The sequence below is a fragment of the Rhinolophus sinicus genome, chromosome 18 (genome assembly GCF_057876585.1).
Source record: "Rhinolophus sinicus isolate RSI-liver-muscle chromosome 18, RSI-T2T, whole genome shotgun sequence".
Classification (NCBI taxonomy): Eukaryota; Metazoa; Chordata; class Mammalia; order Chiroptera; family Rhinolophidae; genus Rhinolophus; species Rhinolophus sinicus.
In genome coordinates, this window is record NC_142518.1 from 31,853,941 (window position 1) to 31,877,317 (window position 23,377).

A 23,377-nucleotide genomic window follows, 5' to 3' on the forward strand; every position below is an offset into this window, starting at 1 on the left:
CATGCAACAGCATAGGTGAATCTTGGTGACATTATGCTAAAAGAAATAAGCCAGCCATAAAAGGCCAAACAATACATGATTCCGCTCAAAATCATCTAAACTAGTCAAAATCATAGAAAGTAGAAAGATGGTTCCTGGGGATGGGGGAAAGAGGGAGGAGGAATTAGTGCTTAGGGGGTATAGAGCTTCGGTTTTGCAAGATGAAAAACAACAATATATACTTAAAACAACAACATATACTTAACACTACTGAACTGTATATTTAAAAATTATTAAGATGGTAAAATTTAACGTTATGTGCTTTTTTTCTGTTTTGTTTTGTTTTGTTTGTAACACACACACACACACACAAAATTCTTGCCAGACTAATACAGTAATCTTCCTTCTCAGAGGTTCTAGGAGGTGAGTTAAGAGCTACAAAATAATTTATTCTAGTAATTTAAAAATATTCTATCCCATGTATCATATTTATAACAAACTAAAAGCTCTGGAGAATATGATGTTCAGAAAAGTGTATGTACCAGAAATAATTAGAGTTAGATAAAACCCAATAAGTTAAATATTATTTAGTGTAAACAAAGCTGCTGGGTAACAATTATGGGGAAAATACAAACTAACTTTTCCTCATTTCAAATGACAACCAAAAAAAGGAAAATGACATTAAATTGCAGGGCCAGTAATTACATAAATGGACAGACAGTGGTTAAATATTAGATTAGGATGAAAACAAAAACTGCAGAATTCCTTCATCATTTTTTAAAAATATAGGAGATATTTCACTTTACTTGGGAGAATTTATCACAGTGACAAAATAGGGAGAATACCATCACAAGTCTCATCTAGTCCTAAAGTTATAAGATTGTTTTAAAAAATAAATCCAAGGTCTTAAAGGAATACATGAAAATATACTAAAATATTATATATAGAAAATAAAACTTAAAAAAATTAAAGAATAAAATAATTCATTACTACTGTTAGTATCAGTCAGTACAGGAATGCCATTTTATGTGAAGAACTAAATTTCTAAAACCAATACAGAAAAGAACAGAAAGTCAGTGCTTGTGTTTTAAAAGTCCATATAGCATTTTTACATATCATTTCTTATGAAAAATAGAAAATGCATATTTCTGCTTAGATATGGGACTTTTAAATATTTTCAGAAGGAGTCTGAGGGTTGTCATATTGAAAAAGGAAAAAAAAAAGGGGAAAAAAACCTATTACCACACGCAAACATAAAAAAAGAAAACCCTAACCAATTGGACCTCGACCGGATGGAGGAACCTAGCTGACAAACCAAGACAAGTCTCTGTGTCTAGGGAAGCTTGGGGTTCAGCTCCTTTTACTTCAGAGAGCTTGAACTGTGAGTATTCCTTGATTTTAACTACATAAATGATCCTTTATTTTAGTTAAAATGTGATTATCTGAATACTAAAAGTGAAACCTGCTTCATGGTGACACTTTGGTTTTAGAACCTTGAGTAAATGGGCTGAATGATGCCTCTTCTGCTTTGACTTGACTTTTAAAATGTGGCTGTGTCTTAGTTACTTGAAGTACTTTAGGACACTGGAGGTATTTAAGCTCATACTACCAATATTGTCACATTGATTACATTTTGTATATTGCCATAAAGACTTGCAGACGTACTTCAATCAATTAAAAGTTTTCATATACAACAAATTTTATTTTCAATGTATTATAAATGATCTATAACTTACTGATTTTATTAAATTACGCTGTCTCCCTATTTTCAATGATAGTATTTTCTTTATTATACTGTTACTATTTTATAGTAATTACCAGACCAATTGAACTTTAAGTTTTGTGTTTCAGAAGTAAATAAGGTGAATATTAGAGAAAAGCAAAAGCAAAATACACTTTAGTTAATTCAACTACCTAAAATTAAAAAAATGTGTTTTCAGACATAGTTATATTTATAACAAAACCTAATGTACTACTAATAGTATTATTTCCAAAGTAAGATGCTTTCAATTTTCATTCTGTATGCAGCATTTAATGCAGTTTTTGAAGCATGGACTGAATGATTCAGTCATTATCAAGTCAAACTACAAACAGTGAAAGGTTGCTACCATTGCCAAATAGGTATGTATTTTAACATAGCAGTGTGATGTTTCCACAAACATACCCAAACTGCATTTAAAAAGCTTTGCTCATTGTAGGCCACAGTGGAATCTGTTGCGTTCATGAAGCTCCTACATGAACCAGTTGAAAAATATTGGCAAGGGGAGGGTGGTGGTGGTGGTGGGTCCATTACTACACGAACACAGGGTTGCAAACTTCAGGATTTGCCAAGTAACAACACTATGAAATCGGTTATCATCTGTTATCAGGAAACCATTGTGACTACTTCAGTATAGCATATGAGTCACAAGTAATTCTAATGGGAAATTAGTCTACTTTGTGAACACAGTGGTTTGTTTCCTGTCTTCACTAGCCATTCTTAACAAATTAAGTAAGTGGTTTTTATTTTGTTTATTTATTTTCTCCTGATTAAGGTCTTCTTTTATTTATGTAAAGTTTTCTTGGATTTTAGTTTTTTTTAAATTAAAGTTTATTGGGGTGACAATTGTTAGTAAAGTTACATAGACTTCAGGTGTACAATGCTGTATTTCATCATCTATAAATCCCATTGTGTGTTCACCACCCAGATTCAGTTCTCCTTCCATCACCATATATTTGATCCCCTTTACCCTCATCTCCCACCCCTCTCCCCCCTTACCCTCTGGTAACCACTAAACTATTGTCTGTGTCTATGAGTTTTTGTTTCTCATTTGTTTGTCTTGTTCTTTTGTTGTTTTGGTTTATATACCACATATCAGTGAAATCATATGTTCTCTGCTTTTTCTGTCTGACTTATTTCGCTTAGCATTATATTCTCAAGATCCATCCATGTTGTCACAAATGGTCCTATTTCATCTTTTCTTACCGCCGAATAGTATTCCATTGTGTATATATACCACAACTTCTTTATCCATTCATCTATCGAAGGAAAGTAAGTGGTTTTTTAAGACACCAATAAATCGCCTTACGAACAGTGAGTGATTGGTACATTGTAAAGGAGGCAAAAATCAGCCATTAAATTTAAAACAGAATCTAACCTGTTAATTTGTTAATAAATGACTGGACACTAGTCATTTAATATATGGTTCTAAATGATGGCTACTATGACTATTGAAAGAAATGAATTGCTTTTGCTTTATTCTCTTTACACTTGAAAATAAACCAAACTCAGAAAGGTTTATTGGCAATCTTGTCCAACTATTGTTTATTTATTTGCAGATTAGAGGCGAGGCAAATGGTTTCAGGATATGTCCTTTGTGCTAACAGCTTTCTAGAAACATCTTGATTAAGGCTATCAGGCCTAGAAGTAAGTTAGAAAAGATATGCTCTGGGGGAAGTGCCAAACATTCTGATGAATGATTTGTGATTCTATAAATTGTACTTAATTACTAACTATAATGGACATAGCATATAAAAAGATTAATGCCTTTTCCAAGAGTGAAGCTAGATGGCATAATTTCTTCTTAAAATTGCTAATGTGGATTATGTTAAAGGACTCATGTGAAAATACTGCTTACAGAACTCTTCAATAATAAAGAAAACGCTGATTGTATGTGATTAGGAGGAGTGAGATTGGGTGAAAAGGATCTTAGGCTCTAAAAACTAGACAGATCTGAGTCCCAACTTGGGTACTGCCAGTTAAGAGCTGTGTGGTCATGTGGTCATGGGGAAAGATCCTAACCTCTTGATCTTTCATGACCTCTTTTGTAATACCTTCCTAACATGGTATTATAAGGATTATGTAAATGAAATAACACAACTATGCTTAATACACTGCCAGGCACACAATAAACGCTAAATAAATATTAGTTGATGGTTCAGCTGTCTAGCTCAAGGATTCAATTCTGAATGCTCATTAGAATCCCCTGAGGAGTTTTTAAAGGAAACCCTTGCCTAGGACCCATTCCAGACCAATTAAATCAGAAGATATGGAGAGGAAGCCAGGCACTGGTATCTTGAAGAAGTCCTCAAGGGGATTCTAACATGCAGCCAGGATTGAGAAACAATGAGAATCTCTTCTACAAGGTATCTAGTTGGTGAAAATCTTGACAATTTCTGGTGGGAAGAGCCTTATTGCCTCCCCAAATAGATCATTTCATTCTAAAAAAGCATTTCCTCAAAAGGAGGCAACATCTGTCTGTGCCATTTCTACTCAGTGGTTTTTGTTCTGCTTTTTGAAGACACTTATCACTAGGTAAAATGCGTTTCTTCCGGCCTTCTAACGTGTTCACATCTCCAGGATAAGGTGCCTATTTCCTTTAACTCACCCCTATGACTGGATTTGGGCTTTTCTCCCCATTGGCTCTGTGGCCTTTTCTAAGTGTCCTGCTGAGGATGAAACACTGGATTCCAGGTGGAACCTTTCCAGTTTGGGACAGAACCAGATTAGCAGTAACAATCTTCATTTCAGACACTTCATATCTATGAATCCAACCAAAGAAGGGGTTAGTTTTTGTTGCTGCCACATCACATTACCGATATGGCAACTGCAGTCAATTGCAATTGTATTTCTGTTAATGAAGCTAAAGGTCTTCCTGTACTTAAGCAGTTGATTTTAATATCCACATGTAGAACATTACATACTTTTCTACTAAATTGCCTCCTTCGTTCAAGAATATTTATTGTGCTAAGCACTTGGTACACAGAGGCAAACAAAATAGACTTGGTTCTTAACCCTAACGGAGTTTAAAATATAGCATGGGAGAAGGAAAAAAACAAACACCACTATAGTTTTTAAAGTCATTTCAGCCATCCAAACTCTCAAAATCACATCACTTGTCATGCCTCAGTTCCCTTTCATCAGTGGCTATGAGATGTTTCTATAAAACCTGAGCCTCCACCAGCTCCCTATGTAACCACACAACGTAGGTCCCTCTACAGGAGCCCATTTCCCCTTCCTGATAATTCAGATTGCATTATCAGTTTCATTTCTGGCAGCCTGCCATTCTTCCTAGATTGCCCTTTCCTTTTAGAATTACATAATGCAAAAAACATGCCTGAAAGTTTCTATCAACTTTATGAAATCTGTCTTCCTGCAGTTGAGGCACACGGCAGACTAGACAGACTGTTCTCCTGCCTCCTTCCCTCCACTGCCCTGAACCCTGTGGAAAGGCTCTTACTAAGGATTACATAACTTCCTCTTTACCAGTTCCTCTTCCCTGTAAACAATTCTCTCCCATTACAAAATTTTAAACCCTGAATTTTATCCTCTACCAAAATGGTTTCTTCTTGATCAAATTATAGGTAAAGAAAGGCCAAGTTCTTCCAAATATTTCTCTTTGTGTATAATGCCAAATCAGGAAATTAATTACTGTAATTCAAATCCACTTTACATTACAGCATTCAGAGCTTGAATACACATGCCTGCAAAAATGTTTATCGAGACCAGGGTCTCTGTCTTATTTCACCTGTTTTCCAAGCAGTACTTAGCCAGGTATGAAATACAGGGGGTGCGAAAAAGATGCATACGCATTTTAAGAGATGTTATCTATGTATTACTTTTCAAAGTTGAATTGAATTACATAGCAATGTGTAGTATGATGTTCGCTCAAAAGATGGCATTAATCAAGACATGGAAACAACCAAATGTCCTTCGATAGATGAATGGATAAAGAAGTTGTGGTATATATACACAATGGAATACTATTCGGTGGTAAGAAAAGATGACATAGGGACATTTGTGACAACATAGATGGCTCTTGAGAATATAATGCTAAGCGAAATAAGTCAGACAGAAAAAGCAGAGAACCATATGATTTCACCGATATGTGGTATATAAACCAAAACAACAAAAGAACAAGACAAACAAATGAGAAACAAAAACTCATAGACACAGACAACAGTTTAGTGGTTACCAGAGGGCTAGGGGGGTGGGGGGTGGGACATGAGGGTAAGGGGGATCAAATATATGGTGATGGAAGGAGAACTGACTCTGGGTGGTGAACACACAATGGGATTTATAGATGATGTAATACAGCATTGTACACCTGAAATCTATGTAATTTTACTAACAATTGTCACCCCAATAAATTTAAAAAAAATCTTAAAATTTTAAGAAACCAGAAAAAAAAGATGGCATTAATCAAATGATGCTAGCATTCACTGTATTAAAATTTTAATACAGTTTATTCCTTTCTTAAAATGTGTATATATTTTTTGACACCCTCTATATTTACTAAAATGAGATTAATCAAAAGGTGTTTTTTAAAAAGCTAACTTTCATCAAGCACTTATATGCCAAGGTTAAGTTCTTCACATGCAGTTTTCATTTCTACAAACAAGAAAACTGAGGCTTAGAAAAGATTAAATTGTTTTCCCAAGGTCACAGTTAGTTAGGTCTAGTTTATTTATTTTTTTTAAAGATTTTATTGGGGAAGGGAAACAGGACTTTATTGGGGGGAAGAGTGTGTACTTCCAGGACTTTTTTCCAAGTCAAGTTGTTGTCCTTTCAGTCTTAGTTGTGGAGGGCGCAGCTCAGCTCCAGGTCCAGTTGCCGTTTTCTAGTTGCAGGGGGCGCAGCCCACCATCCCTTGTGGGAGTCAAAACGGCAACCTTGTGGTTGAGAGGACGCGCTCCAACCAACTGAGCCATCCAGGAGCTCAGCGGCAGCTCAGCTCAAGGTGCTGTGTTCAATCTTAGTTGCAGGGGGCGGAGCCCACCATCCCTTGCGGGACTCGAGGAATTGAACTGGCAACCTTGTGGTTGAGAGCACACTGGCCCATGTGGGAATCGAACTGGCAGCCTTCGGAGTTAGGAGCATGGAGCTCTAACCGCCTGAGCCACTGGGCCGGCCCAGGTCTAGTTTTTTTAAATTAAAGTTTACTGGGGTGACAATTGTTAGTAAAGTTACGTCCGATTTTGATAACCTTGCTCTGAATGTCTTGATGCTATACCTGCTAAGAGGCTGCTATAGAGAAAAAGGGCAGTCACACTTAGAAAGGAATGTGGTGAGACCTCCTGGAACTCTCTCCTCATGTCTTCTAGCTCTTGATGATGACCTCTCAGACTGAGCTCTTTATAGCATAGCAGGCAATGCCCAGGAAAGGGCCAATAACAAGTAGCACTGCTAACATTCTCTGCTGTCACAAGCAAGTGGAATCCACACACTATCTTCTTACAAGGTTCTAGTCTCCAATTACCTAACTCAGGGCATTATTTGAGCTGCAGTTAGTTACTTTCAAAGTCTTGGATGCACATCTGTTTCCCATCTACATTATCACTCTATGCTCTATGCTTCTAGGTCCGAAGACTTTGACCGGACTCAGTGGCAGTGCTGCCACCTGACTTGGTTTCGTTGGGCTACTTCGCTCTCCTGTGCAGTGGTACAAGTCTGCCTAGGAGGCAGGTGCTGTGCTCTCTCAGTCTGTTATGTTAATTGCATGCCCCTGTAGGCAGGTGATTTTAATACGCCTCATTTGGTCATAGGTTGAAAAGGAAGAAATCTAGGACCCTTTCCTCTATTCCTACCATGGAACGAGAGACTGCCACAGTTTATCTGTCACATACCATGTGGCGACATGTGTCAAAATAAATGAACACCACATATGAGGGAAGCAGTTAAGGCAGGAAGCTGGCTAGGGGCCGGCAGTGGGCCCAGCTCACTTAAGGCTGTAACTACCTTTAGGGAAACTGATGCTCATCTTTGAAAAATATGACATGTCATTTCTGTTCACCTCCATCTCTATTCCCATAACAACTTCCCTAAAGGAAGATGATTTCATAGTTCAGTTATTTAAATATAATAAATAAAACAAACCTTGAACATATACCACAGCCAAAGGAAAGGTTAGAGCAGGACATTCCATAAGATACTACTATATTTGCTGTTTGTTTTGTGATACCATAATGCTGCTACATACATAGTGTCGATATTCAAATGGTCCAAAGTAGGATGAAAGTAAAGTTTCTCACAGTGTTTGAAAAGAAACCATGTATTATTTATGCTTGGTGTTCAAGTGACTTATTAAAATAAGAGATGACTCAATGTTTGGCATTCTGTTGTAGGAAAAATCTGAAGACCTTATAAAAGCTACACATGAGGAACATGCCATTTGGCACCTTCACTTTTTGATCCCTACTGAAGACGATGAGAAGTCGTATCATAACGATGACAACTACTTCAGTCAGCAGCTGGCCCTACTCCTCCCAGGGAGCACGCTTTATAACTAACCACAGCATCCAATCATCACATGTTTCAGCATCAAATTCTACTGCCTGTTCCATGGATGAAAAATTACTCTCTAGTGTGTTAATAGCATTCTACTCTGTGATTTTCATTGTGGGACTGGTTGGAAATATAATTGCCCTCTATGTATTTCTGGGTATCCACCGCAAAAGAAATTCCATTCAGATTTACCTCCTTAATGTAGCCATTGCAGACCTCTTACTTATCTTCTGCCTCCCTTTCCGAATAATGTATCACATTAACCAAAACAAGTGGACACTAGGTGTGATTCTTTGCAAGGTTGTGGGAACACTATTTTATATGAACATGTACATTAGCATTATTTTGCTTGGATTCATTAGTTTGGATCGCTACATAAAAATCAATCGGTCTATTCAACAACGGAAGGCAATAACAACCAAACAAAGTATTTATGTTTGCTGCACGGTATGGACAGTTGCTCTTGTTGGATTTTTAATGATGATTATTTTAACTCTTAAGAACGGAGGTCATAATTCCACAATGTGTTTCCATTATAGAGATAAGCAGGATGCAAAAGGAGAAGCAATTTTTAATTTAATTCTTGTAGTTATGTTCTGGCTAATTTTCCTACTGATAATCCTTTCATATATTAAGATCGGTAAGAATCTATTGAGGATTTCTAAAAGGAGGTCAAAATTTCCTAATTCTGGTAAATATGCCACTACAGCCCGGAATTCCTTTATTGTGCTTATAATTTTTACCATATGTTTTGTTCCATATCATGCCTTCCGATTTGTCTATATTTCTTCACAGCTAAATGTGCCATCTTGTTATTGGAAGGAAATCGTTCACAAAACCAATGAGATCATGCTGGTTTTTTCATCTTTCAATAGCTGCTTAGATCCAGTCATGTATTTCCTGATGTCTAGTAATATCCGCAAAATAATGTGCCAACTTCTTTCTAGACGATTTCAAGGGGAATCGAGCAGGAGTGAAAGCACGTCAGAATTTAAACCAGGATACTCCCTGCACGAGGGGCCTGCGGCAGCTAAAATTCAGGCTACTTCTTAAAGCATCTGAGGTGAACATATTAAAAACCTCTTAATTCCTTGGAGAACTAAAAGTTACAAAACAAAGCTCTAACATTTACAAAGCTCAGATCTTCTCAAAGCTATTTTCCTGCTTTTGACATTTCATTTGCTTAACTATAAAATATTTCAAGAAAAAGAAAAGCTTATGTTCATCACTAGATTTTAATTCTGTATGTAAAATATTTTCAAAATAATACTATTAAGCTAACACTGTTGACACAGATTATAAAGTTAAGTGAAATTTATGACTTTAACAACAGAATTAAAGAAAATGTCATAGTTTCTCAAGTCACTAAAGTAGTTACTCAAAATTAAGCACCTAATACTAACTTTAAGTGTGTTTAAAAGTAAGCTAAATGATTGAGAACCGACTTAAAGTGTCAGAAAACATGTTGATTGTCATTTAAAAAGCTTGTAAGTTTGCCACTGTAATTCACTGATGCCTAAGCCTCTATAACAGATGAAATGATAATAAACTTCAAATAAAAAATGAAATCACCCACCATCTATCACTGCCTAGATAAAATGGAAAGAATTTAAGCACTGTATAGTAAAATCAAAGAACAGATGAGCTTAGAATTCAATAGCCTAGCAACAGGACTTAAAACTGCACCTTACTTAAAACACATTTATAAATAATTCAGCCACCTTGAACCACACTTTGACAGAGTGAAATTGAAGATGTGCACACCCTATGACCCAGAAAGTCCGCTACTAGGTATACATCTTACAGAACCACTGAAACACGCACACAAGAAAACATACGTAATGATGCTCAGTGAACTACTGTTCATAATACTAAACAATTGGAAACAGCCTAAGTGATTATGCATCAGCAAAGGAATGGAGAAATTAACTGTGGCTTATTCACAAAATGGGATACTATACAGCATTTCAATGAAATAAACTATACCAGCATGTATCAACATGGAGAATTCTCAAAGACAACATTGAATGAAAAACAAACTGCAAAAGTGTATGAAATCATTTATGTAAAATGCAAAAACACATAAAACAGTACCGTATTCTTTATGGATCTATAGATATGCAATAAAAATAAAAAAAAATGCACGGTAATATACACTATGTGCATATCAACTGGAAGTTAATGGTTATATCTGGAGAGATTTGAAGCGAACGTGGCAAAATGTTAATGTCTGTTAAACTTGTGTGGTAGCATGTGGGTATTTGTTATGTTATTTTTGGTATATTTCTGAGGGTTTGAAATATTTCATAATAATAAAGAAAACCTGTAGACTAGAATTAAAAGGTGCAAATTCTGAAATTTTCATGTATGTTCAAAAATAAATGGAGAGTAAGCTCTAAGAGAAAAGGATCTTATTCATCACTGACTCCCCAGAGTTCAGTGCCTTGCCTGATACACAAGAGGTCAATACATATTTGTTGAACAATTCAATGAATGAGCGAATGAGTGGATGGCTGAACGAGACAGGGAGGCGGGAGGAAAGGGTGCTTAACAGAATCGAAGAAGTGTATTTCATTTTTTTCCTAGTCAACGTGTCTGGACATAGCTGCATACCATGTTTCCCCGAAAATAAGACCTAGCCAGACAATCAGCTCTAATGCATCTTTTGGAGCAAAAATTAATACAAGACCCGGTCTTATTTTACTATAAGACCGGGTATAATATAATATATAATATAATACTGGATCTTATATTAATTTTTGCTCCAAAAGACGCATTAGAGCTGATTATCTGGCTAGGTCTTATTTTCGGGGAAACATGGCAGAACATCATACAGTTGTAATCAGGAGATGTCATTAAGGCAACCACTCTCAAAAGTTCGGCTGGCATTTGTTCTTTGGTCACACACAGAAGCAGGATGCCATTGACTGAATATGTAAAAGCCTATTATGACAAACTCCAAGGATCCATTCATAAGTTTCTGTCAGAGTATGACAATTATTTATAATCAAAATACTTCTTCAAACTTCAGGTAGGCCACTGACTGAGAAACCGATATTCAGGAGTATGAAGAATTTTGTTAGGGTTGAATTTATTTTAATGAGATTTGGCTTATATACAATTAGTGCTCAGTTAGCCATGTTTCAATAAGTGCATACAATTGGTTGAATAAAGAATAGGTCAAAGCAGAATTATATTTAAAAAATGAGAAACATTTGAGAAAATGCAAATTTGCAGAGAAAATGCAAATTTGCAGAAAAAATAGAGGGGTCAGAAAAAAGTAATAAAGTTTATATTACCTTGCTTTGACAAAGTTTACAAATACCACCTAACTGAAATTCAGCAGATCTGTTTATATGATTTTAAATATCATGATAATACTGATGTTCCCTCATGTTCTCAAAATTATTCTTTTACATTACTGGTAAATATTTTATATCCCTACATGTGTCTATTGTAAACATACAGTTTGAGTGGTTAAATTACATTTTTATTATTATTAGTTTTATGGACTAGTAAAAGAAAAACACTCATAGTTCTAGAAGCTGTCTCATAATTTCATTAAATGAGATGATTCCTATAAAACCCTGCACAATGGCATTCTTTAAAAAATTAAAAAGTACATTGAGTTAATTATTGGTGTAATATTCGTGATAAGATAGATTTTGATAAAAGTCAACCTGCTTATAAGCTCATAACAGATTTTGTTTAGTGACAGAAGTTTCACTAACAACATGCCTTTGAGTAACCTGAATCTTGAGAATGTTTCTAAATTTTCAGAACAACATGATGCTGACTTAACAAATTTAAGGCTATTTACTATATATAACCTTTTATTTCTTACTAAGCATTAATGTATGCAAGCAACAAACACTGTCCCTACCTCCCCAACCTCAGGTTTAGTTCTAGAAGTATACAGAAGAAGGAAATTCAGAAGTACTGTATTCTCATCTTGCAAAAGATTTTCAGAACAAGTTTCTAAATAACACCCCATGTGTGCAAAACCAAACAAGGGCAAAATTAATTGCCTGGCTGCCAGAGTGAGACCTAAATGCTGAGTATTGCTGTTAGTTTTGAAAAAGTACTCTGTGGAGAGCTGGGTTTGATGGCGGTTGGATTTCTAAGATCAGGTCACTAGAAAAAGAAAATTTTGTTCTAGTACAGAAGGTTTTATCTTCAACTTCTCTTTAAAATGGACTTTTCAGTCCTGCTGATATAAAAGCAGAACTAATATAATTACAACTCTTTGAGGCAAAGCCTTACTGAAAGTTATCCACAAGAAAAAAACAGCATGAAATTGAGTTCTCTCAACAGGCAACCTGGGTTTTGCAGAAACATGTTAACAGACTAATTATTTTTTAGCCTTTCAAAATATAAATGGAGGGGCAGCAGTTAGCTCAGTGGGTTAGAGCGTGGTGCTCTTAACAACAAGGTTGCCGTTTGATCCCCACATGGGCCACTGTGAGCTGCGCCCTCCACAACTAGATTGAAACAACTACTTGACTTGGAGCTGATGGGTCCTGGAAAAACACACTTAAATAAATAAAAGTTCAAAAATATATACAAATGGAAATTTATTTTACCAGATATTAAAATATATTTTTATCCTTTAATAAGGAGAACATTGTGGAGCAGATACAAGGATAAACTTATCAGTGGACCAGAATACACATCTCTAAGCAGACCCTCAATGGCACGTGAGAAGATTATATTCAAATTAATGGCTCTCAAAAGGGTAGGAGCAGGAACAATTCAGAGGGAAACCTAAGATTTTGTTAATTTGAGATGTGCTAGAATGTTGTAAAGTGAGGTTGAGTGAAATTTTTAAGTTTCCCGAGTGACTGGTACACTTTCTTCCCTCAGAGACGATCACTGCAAATAAAGGAGACGCCACAAAAAGCATCAGGGAAGGAAGGAATGGACTAACAAACAGCGCTGTGCTAATTTAAAATAAAAAGCCAATTCATAGTTTCACATTGTTTCACACACATACACAACATATTATAAGTGGATCTAAGAGTTAAATGTAAATAATGAAACCATTAGAAGATTTAAAAATATGTAAGCGACTAACTCATCTGTGAATGGGAAAGAACTTTCTATTAATAAAACTAGAAATAACCACAGGAAAAATGCATAGATTTGAACTAAAAGAAGTAGATTCTTTTTTTTTTTTGGTCAAAAACCATAAAAATAAAAGCAAAAGCACAAAGTTGGAAAATATTCACAACAGATATGACATTTACTGTAGAGTTTTTTATGTCAGGCACCAGAAGACACCATGAACTTGTAAAGAAACCTGTACTTTTGATCAGAAGAAAGCATTTGAAACCCAGAATACAATCTGAATTATGTCAACTCGAGATAGAAACTAAGGCACATTCTCATATTGGTTGATGCAGTGTCTTTTTTTATAGCTACATGACCCAGTTGAAAACACATTCCTGTAAGTGGCTGCTGTACTGCCTCAGTTGTCTAATTTTCAGATGAAGATGAGGAGGGCTGATTGGGTGGTGGTAACAATAGACTCAGAACTGGCAAGCAAGTACTAGGTTTGTCATAAACTTCTACCTTGTTTCTTATTTCCCCTCATCGAGTTCACATGCAAGGAAATGGGAAGCAAAGTAAAACACGTATTTACAGGCCTTTTACTATGCAAGGTGCTTGACATGCGTTATTATCATTTACTCTTCATTGCACTGTGATGTAAGTATCAACTGTACTTTACATATGAAGGGATGCAAGTTGGTAGACTTTTATTCCATAGACATTATCTCTGTTAAGACAATGCTTTTTATTTTCCTTTCATTTTGCCCAAGCACAATAGTAATTACTGAGATGTTTTTTGTTTTTTAAAAAACATAAATTGGCATTAGTATATAGTTGGGACAAAAAATTCTGTTTATCACTCATCAAAATTGTGTGATGTCATAAAACCAAAATCTTAAAGACTAGTTTTCTAGCTATCACACATTTGTACATTCTGTGAAAGCTCCGCCTGAAACATGGACAATAATCCAGTACAAACGGATTCAGGTTGAGCAGAAGAAAAAAAAAGAAATCAAATAAGAGTATCTTACCCTTATTAATTTTGCTTCTGGCCCAGGAGATACATAAAGAACTATCAAAAGATGAGCTCTGGAAAAGGTTTCTAATTATGGTTTGGATACAGGTGTTGATGATGCATGGAATCACTTTTTGCTTTAGTAAGCCACGCCAGTTGTTTCAGGAGCAACAATTAGCTGTTATAGTTATATTATGGTTTGGTAATTCCACATGTAATCGCTTTTTATAAAACATTTCAAATATACAAAATATATAAAAATGTTTTTTTATAAAACATTTCATGCATACGAAAAAGGGAAAACAGAACTTAACGGGCAGTTAAGCGCTCATCACCCAAACTGAACAGATGTTAACGTTTTGGCCCTATATGCTTAACTGTAATCTTGTATCCACAAATAATCAAAAAGTTCATCTATACTAAAGCTCATCCCAAGGTACTCTCTTTCCTGAAGTTAGTATATATCATTGTGATATATATTTTTATGCTTTTATAACATACGCATGTGTAAACAATATGTCTTAGTTGTTGTTTTAAAAATTTACACAAATAGTATCTTACTATGATACCCCTTTGTAAACTTTTTTTTTCACTCAAATTATGTTTATGTTCAGCTTGGTGTCTTGGTTCATGCTGCAGACTTCCCTAAAATCTCTCAAAGGTTCACAAGCCCCAAACAAGCTGCATCTGGCTTTGGCGTGTCCCATACCTCTTGCTAAGCAGCTGCAAGCCCGACACTAGTGGCAACCTGCCTCAGTTTGCAGCTTTGCCTCTCCCAGGCACCTCCAAGACTAACACAAGTGGCAATCACCTGCAGATTACTTTGTAGCACATACCAAGTATTCCCAGGTAGGGCACAGGCAGCAGCTAAACTTGGCCTGCAACAGAGCCCCTCCCAAGGGGCCCCAGAATCAACATACCTGGTGGCCAGCTTTAGACCCAACCACCTCCACAAATGACACACCCAAAGGGCAGACTGGGCAGGCACCAGAGCCCTGCTAAAGTGAATCCTGATCCATAGGGTCAGCCCCTGCATAACAGCTCTTCCACTGTAGTCATGGGCAGTCCTCACAACCAATCAACCTGAGGGTCAATCCTCCAACTGATGTGCCTGACAGCAATCAAGGCTCAACTACAACAGGAGGGCACACACAACCCACACAAAGGACACACCTGGAACAGTTGGCTTAGGTGACCAGGGAAATTGTGCCACTGGGCCCCAGAAGATACCTACTACATAAGGCCACTCTACTAAGACTGGGAGACACAGCAGCTCTACCTAACACAAAGAAAAATACATAAGGAGGCAGCCAAAATAGGGAGACAAAGAGACATGTTTCAAATGAAAGAACAGAACAAAACTCCAGAAAAAGAGCTACACAAAATGGAGACAAGCAATCTACCAGGTGCAGAGTTCCAAACACTGGTTATAAGAATGCTCAGTGATCTCAGGGAGAACTTATACAAAGAGATAGGAAACGTAAAAATGGAGACAGAAAACATAAAAAAGAAACAGTCAAAAATGAAGAATACAGTAACTGAAATAAAGAATATATTAGAGGGAATCAACAGTAGATTAGATGAAGCAGAGGATCAAATGGGTGATGTGGAAGATAAGGTAGCAGAAAACACCCAATCATGACAGCAAAAGAAAAAATAAATCCAAAAAACCAAGATAGTTTAAGGGGCCTCTGGGACAACATCAAGCGTAACATTTGCACATAGCGGTACTGGAAGAAGAAGAGAGAGAGCGAGGAACTGAAAACCTACTTGAAGAAATAATGATTGATGTCATAGGAATGGCAGCAGCGGGGCACACTTTTTGAGTTCTCCTCTGGATCTTATTACAAATGGGACATCTATAACCCATTAAAGGACTCTCTGCTCATCACGCAGAACTGCTAAGAGACTCGTGCAAGGATTACTTGAAGGTTGGCAAATTGGGCGAGCAGGGGAAGAGGGAAGGGAGCGGAGTGGAGATGCAGCCCGCATCCGAGGCTGTGGAGACGTGGCCTGCACCTGCGGCTGTGGGGACATGGCCCCGCATCTGTGGCGGTGGAAACGCAGCCGGCATCCGCAGCTGCAGGGACATAGGGGATCCCAGGACGGAACAGATAACATAAAAGTCAGGAGGTGGGCTCTTTCCCTGCATCCCACAGCTGATCTCTCCCACCGAGGGGGCAGCATATCTAGCATTTGAGGCAATAACCTCAGCTGAGAACTCCAGCTGGGACCTAGGTCGGACAAAGGACACAAACTCCATACCTGGGCCCCTCCCTACACTCTTCCAATCCTACCCCCGCCCTTCCAGAGACTTAAACTGGGCCCTGAACTGAGTAGTGTCAGATTACAGAAGAGCCTTAGTGCTCAGGCTCTGGGAAGACTGGCTTGCAGCTCTAACCCAGGGAAGAGGCTGGGAAGAGTGTGATTTTTGCTGGGCTAGGAGAGAAGAGATTCCTCACGCTCAGCCACCACCTTTTCTGGCCTGCGGGAAGAGTGTGACATGGCTGGGCTGGGAGAGACAAGACCCCTCCAACCCCAGACCCCATCTTTTCTGGACTGCCTAGGGCACGGCAATTACAACTGCGGAGGCACTCCCAGGGATCAGCAGTAGGTAGCAGATGCAGCTCTGGGCTTTCAGCAGCTCAGAAATCTCCCACCCGCCACACACACACACACACACACACACACACACACACACACACACCCCTAAGTGTCCTAAGACTCAGAAGAACTGGGCACAGGGCTGGTGGTACTACTTTCAGTACACATATGTGCAGGCAAGGGCAGAAACTGCACTGACTTTGTAGAAACTACCATCCAGACCCCTCAGCCCCACGCATCTAAATCTGCAGTCCCACCGTCACTCTGGGCACGAGGTGACCGGCTCTGCCTGCACAATACACAGAGGACTCTTTGGAACAGCAGAGGACAACCTGGAGATTACTTGGTGGGCTTAAGCCAAGACTGGCGCTGCTTTTTTTGGTTTTGTTTTGTCTTTATATCTTTGATATCTTTGCCTGTGTTGAGTGTGGGTTGTTGGTTGTTTTCACATGTGAATGTATTTGATTTTTTTCTTTGTTGTTGTTGTGCTTGGTGATTTGCTTTGTTCTGAAATTGCCCTACCAGGGCCCAGCTTAAGAGGCACAAGATTCAACACACCCAGAGGCCAACTCCAGACCAAACCAGAGTACTATTGGGTTTGACTTATAAGTGACACACCCAGAGGGAATTCTCTACAGGCACAAGAGCCCATAGAGGCCAAACCACATTTAAGTGGTCAACCCTCACGCAGCAAAACACCCTGTGGTGGGCAGAGCCAAGTCTCACAACTAGTCAGCCTAGGAGTTAACCCCACCTACTCACAAGCGAAAAGCAATTAAAGATCTTCTTTAACAGGACAATATACACAATGCAAGAGTCACCTTTGGAGCACACGCAGAGGAGAACGAAGTAGTGCAAGTCAAATATAAAGGACACACACTACATAAGATAACCCAGCAAGAACTAAGAACTCTAGGGGATCTACCTAATACATCGAAGCAAACACAGAGAGTCAGCCAGAATGGGGAAACAAAGAAACATGTCCCAAATAAAAGAACACAAGAAACCTCCAGAAATGGAACCAAACGAAACAGAGGTAACCAACCTATCAGAGACAGAGTTCAGAACACTGATGATAAGAATGTTTAAGGAGCTTAGAAACGACATAAAGGATGGAGAAATCATAATGAACAATCAGTTAAAACTAAAGAACACAATTACTGAAATAAAGAACTCACTTGAAGGAATTAACAGCAGGTTAGATGAAGTAGAGGATTGAATCAGCGACTTAGAAGACAAGTTAGCAGAGATCACCCAAACAGAAGAGCAGAAAGATAAAAGAAGAAAAAACAATGAAGATGGTTTAAGAGACCTCTGGGATAACATCAAGTGCAACAACATGAGCATCATAGGAATACCAGAAGGTGAAGAGAGGAAGCAAGGGGTAGAGAACATATTTGAAGTAATAATGTCTGAAAACTTCCCTAACCTGATGAAGGAAACCAGCATACAAGCCCAGGAAGTGCAGAGAGTTCCAACCAGGATAAACCCAAACAGGTCCACACCAAGACACATTATAGTTAAAATGGCAAAGGTTAAAGACAAAGAAAGAATCCTAAAAGCAGCAAGAGAAAGACAGAGGGTTACATACAAGGGAACTCCCATAAGACTATCAAATGACTTTTCCACAGAAACATTGAAGGCCCGGAGGAAGTGGCAGGAGATACTCAAAGTGATGGAAAACAAAGGCCTACAACCTAGATTGCTTTATCCAGCAAGGCTATCATTTAAAGTTGATGGAGAGATAAAGAGCTTCCCAGAAAAGAATAAGCTAAAGGAATTTATTACTACTAAGCCAGCATTTCAAGAAATACTAAAAGGACTTCTGTAAATAGAAGATGAAAACAATCTAACTACAAATTTAAAAATGGCAATAACTATGTACCTATCAATAATCACTTTAAATGTAAATGGATTAAATGCTCCAATCAAGAGACACAGGGTGGCTGAGTGGATCAGAAAGCAAGACCCTTGTATATGCTGTATACAAGAGACTCACCTCAGATCAAAAGACACACACAGGCTGAAAGTGAAGGGTTGGAGTAAGATATTTCATGCACATGGAAATGAGAAAAAAAGTTGGAGTAGCAATACTTATATCTGAGAAAATGACTTTAAAATGAAAAACATATTAAAAGACAAAGTTGGGCACTATATAATAATAAAGGGATCGATCCGACAATAGGACATAACCCTAGTAAACATCTATGCACCCAACATAAGAGCACCTAAATATATAAAACAGATATTGGCTGACATAAAGACAGAGATCAACAGTAACACTATCATAGTAGGGGACTTCAACACACCTCTGACAACAAGGGACAGGTCTTCCACACAGAAAATCAATATGGAAACAACGGCCTTAAATGACACATTGGACCACTTGGATTTAATCGATATTTTCAGAGCATTTCACTTCAAAGCTGCAGAATACACGTTCTTCTCAAGCGCACGTGGAACATTTTCCAACATAGACTGTATGTTAGTCCACTAAACAAGTCTTGATAAATTTAAGAAAATTGAAATCATACCAATTGTCTTCTCTGACCACAGTGCTATGAAATTAGAAATGAACTACAGGAAAAGAACTGGAAGACACACCAATTCATGGAGGCTGAATAACATGTTACTAAGTAATGAATGGGTCAACCAGGAGATCAAGGAAGAAATCAAAAGATATCTCGAGACAAACGAAAATGAAAACAAGATGACCCAAAATCTATGGGATGTGCAAAAGGAGTCCTAAGAGGGAAATTCATAGCATTGCAGGCCTACCTAAAGAAACAAGAAACATCACTAATCAACAGTTTATCTTGACACTTAAGGGATCTGGAAAAAGAACAGCAAAATAAGCCCAAAGGGAGTACAAGGAAGGAGATAATAAAGATCAGAGCGGAAATAAATGAAATGGAAAACAGAAAAACAATATAAAAGATCAATGAATCCAAGAGTTGTTTATTAGAGAAGATAAACAAAATCGACAAACTTTTAGCCATACTCATAAAAAAAAGACAGAGAGGACCCAAATTAATAAAATCAGAAATGAAAGAGGAGAAGTGACAACAGACAATGCAGAAATACGAAAAAATGTAAGAAATTACTATGAGCAACTATATGTCAAAAATTTGACAATCTGGAAGAAATGTGTAGTCACACAACAGCCTAGCCAACTGTCCCCCCCGTGCCTTTCCTTAAGTAAAGAAGAGTCTGTGAGACTGTGCCTTTCTGGGACTTTGTTCCATCCTTATGTTTACACCTTATGTCTCTCTGTCTAGTCTCCAAAAGAAGGTTTGCAGCCAAAGATGGGTAAGATATCTCATGGGAGATACAACCTAAGCCAGGTGGAACCGAGTGGGGACACCCAATGAGCTGCCTTAGAAAAATATGGAAAGGGGCCTTGCCTCCCCTTCCCCCTGCCTGGGAAAAGCTGTTGCCGGCTCTGGCTTTTCCCTGGCACCTGTTTGTGAGAGAAGTTACAAAAACAATAAAGATCAGTTCTCTCCACTTAGGTCAACGGAACTGTTACAAAATGAGAGACTTGACCCTGAGAAGGTACATACCTTAATTAAGACATTGTGGGACCTTGTGCTTCAGCTGTTGACTGACAAAGGGTGATTGAGATAAACATTTTTCTGTTATGATGTGTGAGTTTCAGAGACCATGTAAGAAACAATGTTGCTTTCTCTTGTTTTTGTATACCTATTCAATAAAAACCCCCAGTCCGCCTTATTCTGGGCTCCAGTCCTCTGAGACTGAGAGACCCTTGGCCTTTGGAGAGATTTAACTGCATTAAGTCTCTGTTTCTTTCTTAAAAACTTAACCCAAACCACCCCTTCTCGCACCCTCACTGCCCGTGTTGCGCTGGGCGCGACAGAAATGGATAATTTTCTAGAGGCGTACAACCTTCCAAGGCTAACTCAAGAAGAAACAGAAAACCTGAATAGACTGATTACCACCAGGGAAATTGAATCAGTAATCAACAATCTCCCAACAAACAAAAGCCCTGGACCAGATGGCTTTACAGGTGAATTTTACAAAACGTTCAAAAAAGAATTATCACCTATTCTCCTCAAGCTCTTCCAAAAAATCCAGAAGGAGGGAAGGCTCCCAAACAGTTTTTACGAAGCCACTATCACCATGATCCCAAAATAAGACATAGACACCACAAAAAAGGAAAACCACAGGCTGATATCGCTAATAAACATAGATGCAAAAATCCTCAACAAAATATTAGCGAACAGAATTCAGCAATACATTAAAAAGATCATACACCATGATCAAATGGGATTCATCCCTGGTATGCAAGGGTGGTTCAACATCCGCTAATCAATTAATGTGATACACCACATTAACAAAATGAAAAATAAAAATCACATGATCATATCAATAGATGCAGAAAAAGCATTGATAAAATCCAGCAGCCACTTACGATAAAAACCCTTAAGAAAGTGGGAATAGAGGGATCATATCTCAACATAATAAAGGCCATATATGATAAACCCACAGCTAACATCATACTCAATGGGGAAAAGCTAAAACCATTCCCCTTAAGATCAGGAACAAGGCAAGGTTGCCCACTTTCTCCACTTCTATTCAACATAGTGCTGGAAGTTCTAGCCACAACAATCAGACACGAAAAATAAATAAAAGGCATCCAAATTGGTAAGAAGGAAGTAAAATTGTCATTATATGCAGATGACATGATACTATATATATAGATAACCCTAAAGACCACCAAGAAACTATTAGAGCTGATAGATGAATTTAGTAAAGTAGCAGGATACAAAATTAATATTCAGAAATCAGTTGCATTTGTATATACCAATAATAAAACATCAGAAAGAGAAATTAAAAAAACTATCCCATTTACAATTGCTTCAAAGATTATAAAATACCTGGGAATAAATTTAACCGAAGAAGTAAAAGATCTGTACTCAGAAAATCATAAGACATTGAAAAAAGAAATGAAAGAAAATACAAATAGATGGAAACACATATCATGTTCATGAATAGGAAGAATTAATATAGTTAAAATGTCCATATTGCTTAAGGCAATATACATATTCAATGCAATTCCTATCAAACTACCAACAACGTTTTCCACAGAAATAGAACATATAATCCTAAAATTTATTTGGGACCATAAAAGACCCCGGATAGCCTCAGCAATCTTGAGAAATAAGAACAAAGTGGGAGGTATAACGATACCTGACATCAAATTATACTACAAGGCTACAGTAATCAAAACAGCATGGTACTGGCATAAAAACAGACACATGGATCAATGGAACAGAATAGAGAGTCCAGAAATAAATCCATGCCTATATGGCCATTTAATCTACGACAATGGAAGAAAGAATGTACGGTGGGGTAAAGACAGTCTATTCAATAAATGGTGCTGGGAAACCTGGACAGACACATGCAAAAAAAATGAAGCTGGACCACCTCCTTACACCATATACAAAAATAAATTCAAAATGGCTTAAAGACTTAAATGTAAGATCTGAAACCATAAAATTCCTAGAAGAAAATATAGGAAGTTCACAGACATTACCCGGAGTAAGATTTTTACTGATATATCCCCTCATGCAAGGGAAGTAAGAGAAAAAATAAACACGTGGGATTACATCAAACTAAAAAGTTTTTTCACAGCAAAGGAAACCATCAATAAAACAAAAAGGGATCCTACTGAATGGGAAAAGATATTTGCCAATGATATATCTGATAAGGGGTTAATATCACAAATTTATAAAAAACTCACTCAACTCAACTCCAAAAAAGCAAACAATGCAATTAAAAAATGGGCAGAGGACATGAAGAGACATTTTTCTAAAAAGGACATATAGATGGCAAACAGACATGAAAAAATGCTCAACCTCACTAACCATCAGAGAAATGCAAATAAAAACCACAATGAGATACCACCTCACCCCAGTCAAAATGGCTATCATCAATAAACCAACAAACAACAAGTGCTGGCGCGGATGTGGAGAAAAGGGAACCCTGGTGCACTGCTGGTGGGATTGCAGATTGGTGCAGCCACTATGGAAAACAGTATGGAGATGGCTCAAAAATCTGAAAATGGAACTACCTTATGATCCAGCAATCCCACTCCTAGGTATCTATCCGGAGAAATCCAAAACTCAAATTCAAAAATCTTTATGCACTCCTATATTTATTGCAGCATTATACACAATAGCCAAGACATGGAAACAACTGAAATGCCCATCGGTAGATGACTGGATTAAGAAACTGTGGTGCATTTATACAATGGAGTATTACGCAGCCATAAAGAAGAAAGAAATCTTACCATTTGCAACAACATGGATGGACCTAGAGAACATTATATTAAGCGAAATAAGTCAGACAGAGAAAGACAAATACCATATGATCTCACTTATATGTGGAATCTAAAGAAAAGAATAAGTGAATGAACTGAACAGAAACAGTTTTGGAGACATAGA

General features: G+C 37.5%; 2 protein-coding genes across 20 annotated transcripts in view; one reads left to right on the top strand and one right to left on the bottom strand.

Annotated features, from left to right (window-relative positions):
• CASK (calcium/calmodulin dependent serine protein kinase) overlaps positions 1-23,377 on the bottom strand; it is a 361,531-nt gene that overhangs the window by 127,021 nt on the left and 211,133 nt on the right. The gene's annotated exons all lie outside the window — the stretch shown is intronic.
• Positions 1,226-10,648, top strand: GPR34 (G protein-coupled receptor 34). 6 transcript variants are annotated; one of them, XM_019747876.3, is made up of 4 exons: positions 1,239-1,360; positions 2,008-2,100; positions 7,319-7,423; positions 8,083-10,648. In XM_019747876.3, the coding sequence occupies exon 4, from the start codon at positions 8,165-8,167 to the stop codon at positions 9,293-9,295; it is 1,131 nt and encodes a 376-aa protein (XP_019603435.1). In that variant the 5' UTR covers positions 1,239-1,360; positions 2,008-2,100; positions 7,319-7,423; positions 8,083-8,164; the 3' UTR covers positions 9,296-10,648. The 6 variants fall into 6 exon arrangements, with proteins under 6 accessions (XP_019603437.1, XP_019603435.1, XP_074179719.1 ...); XM_074323618.2 differs by having other exon boundaries at positions 7,319-7,419; XM_019747877.3 differs by lacking the exon at positions 7,319-7,423.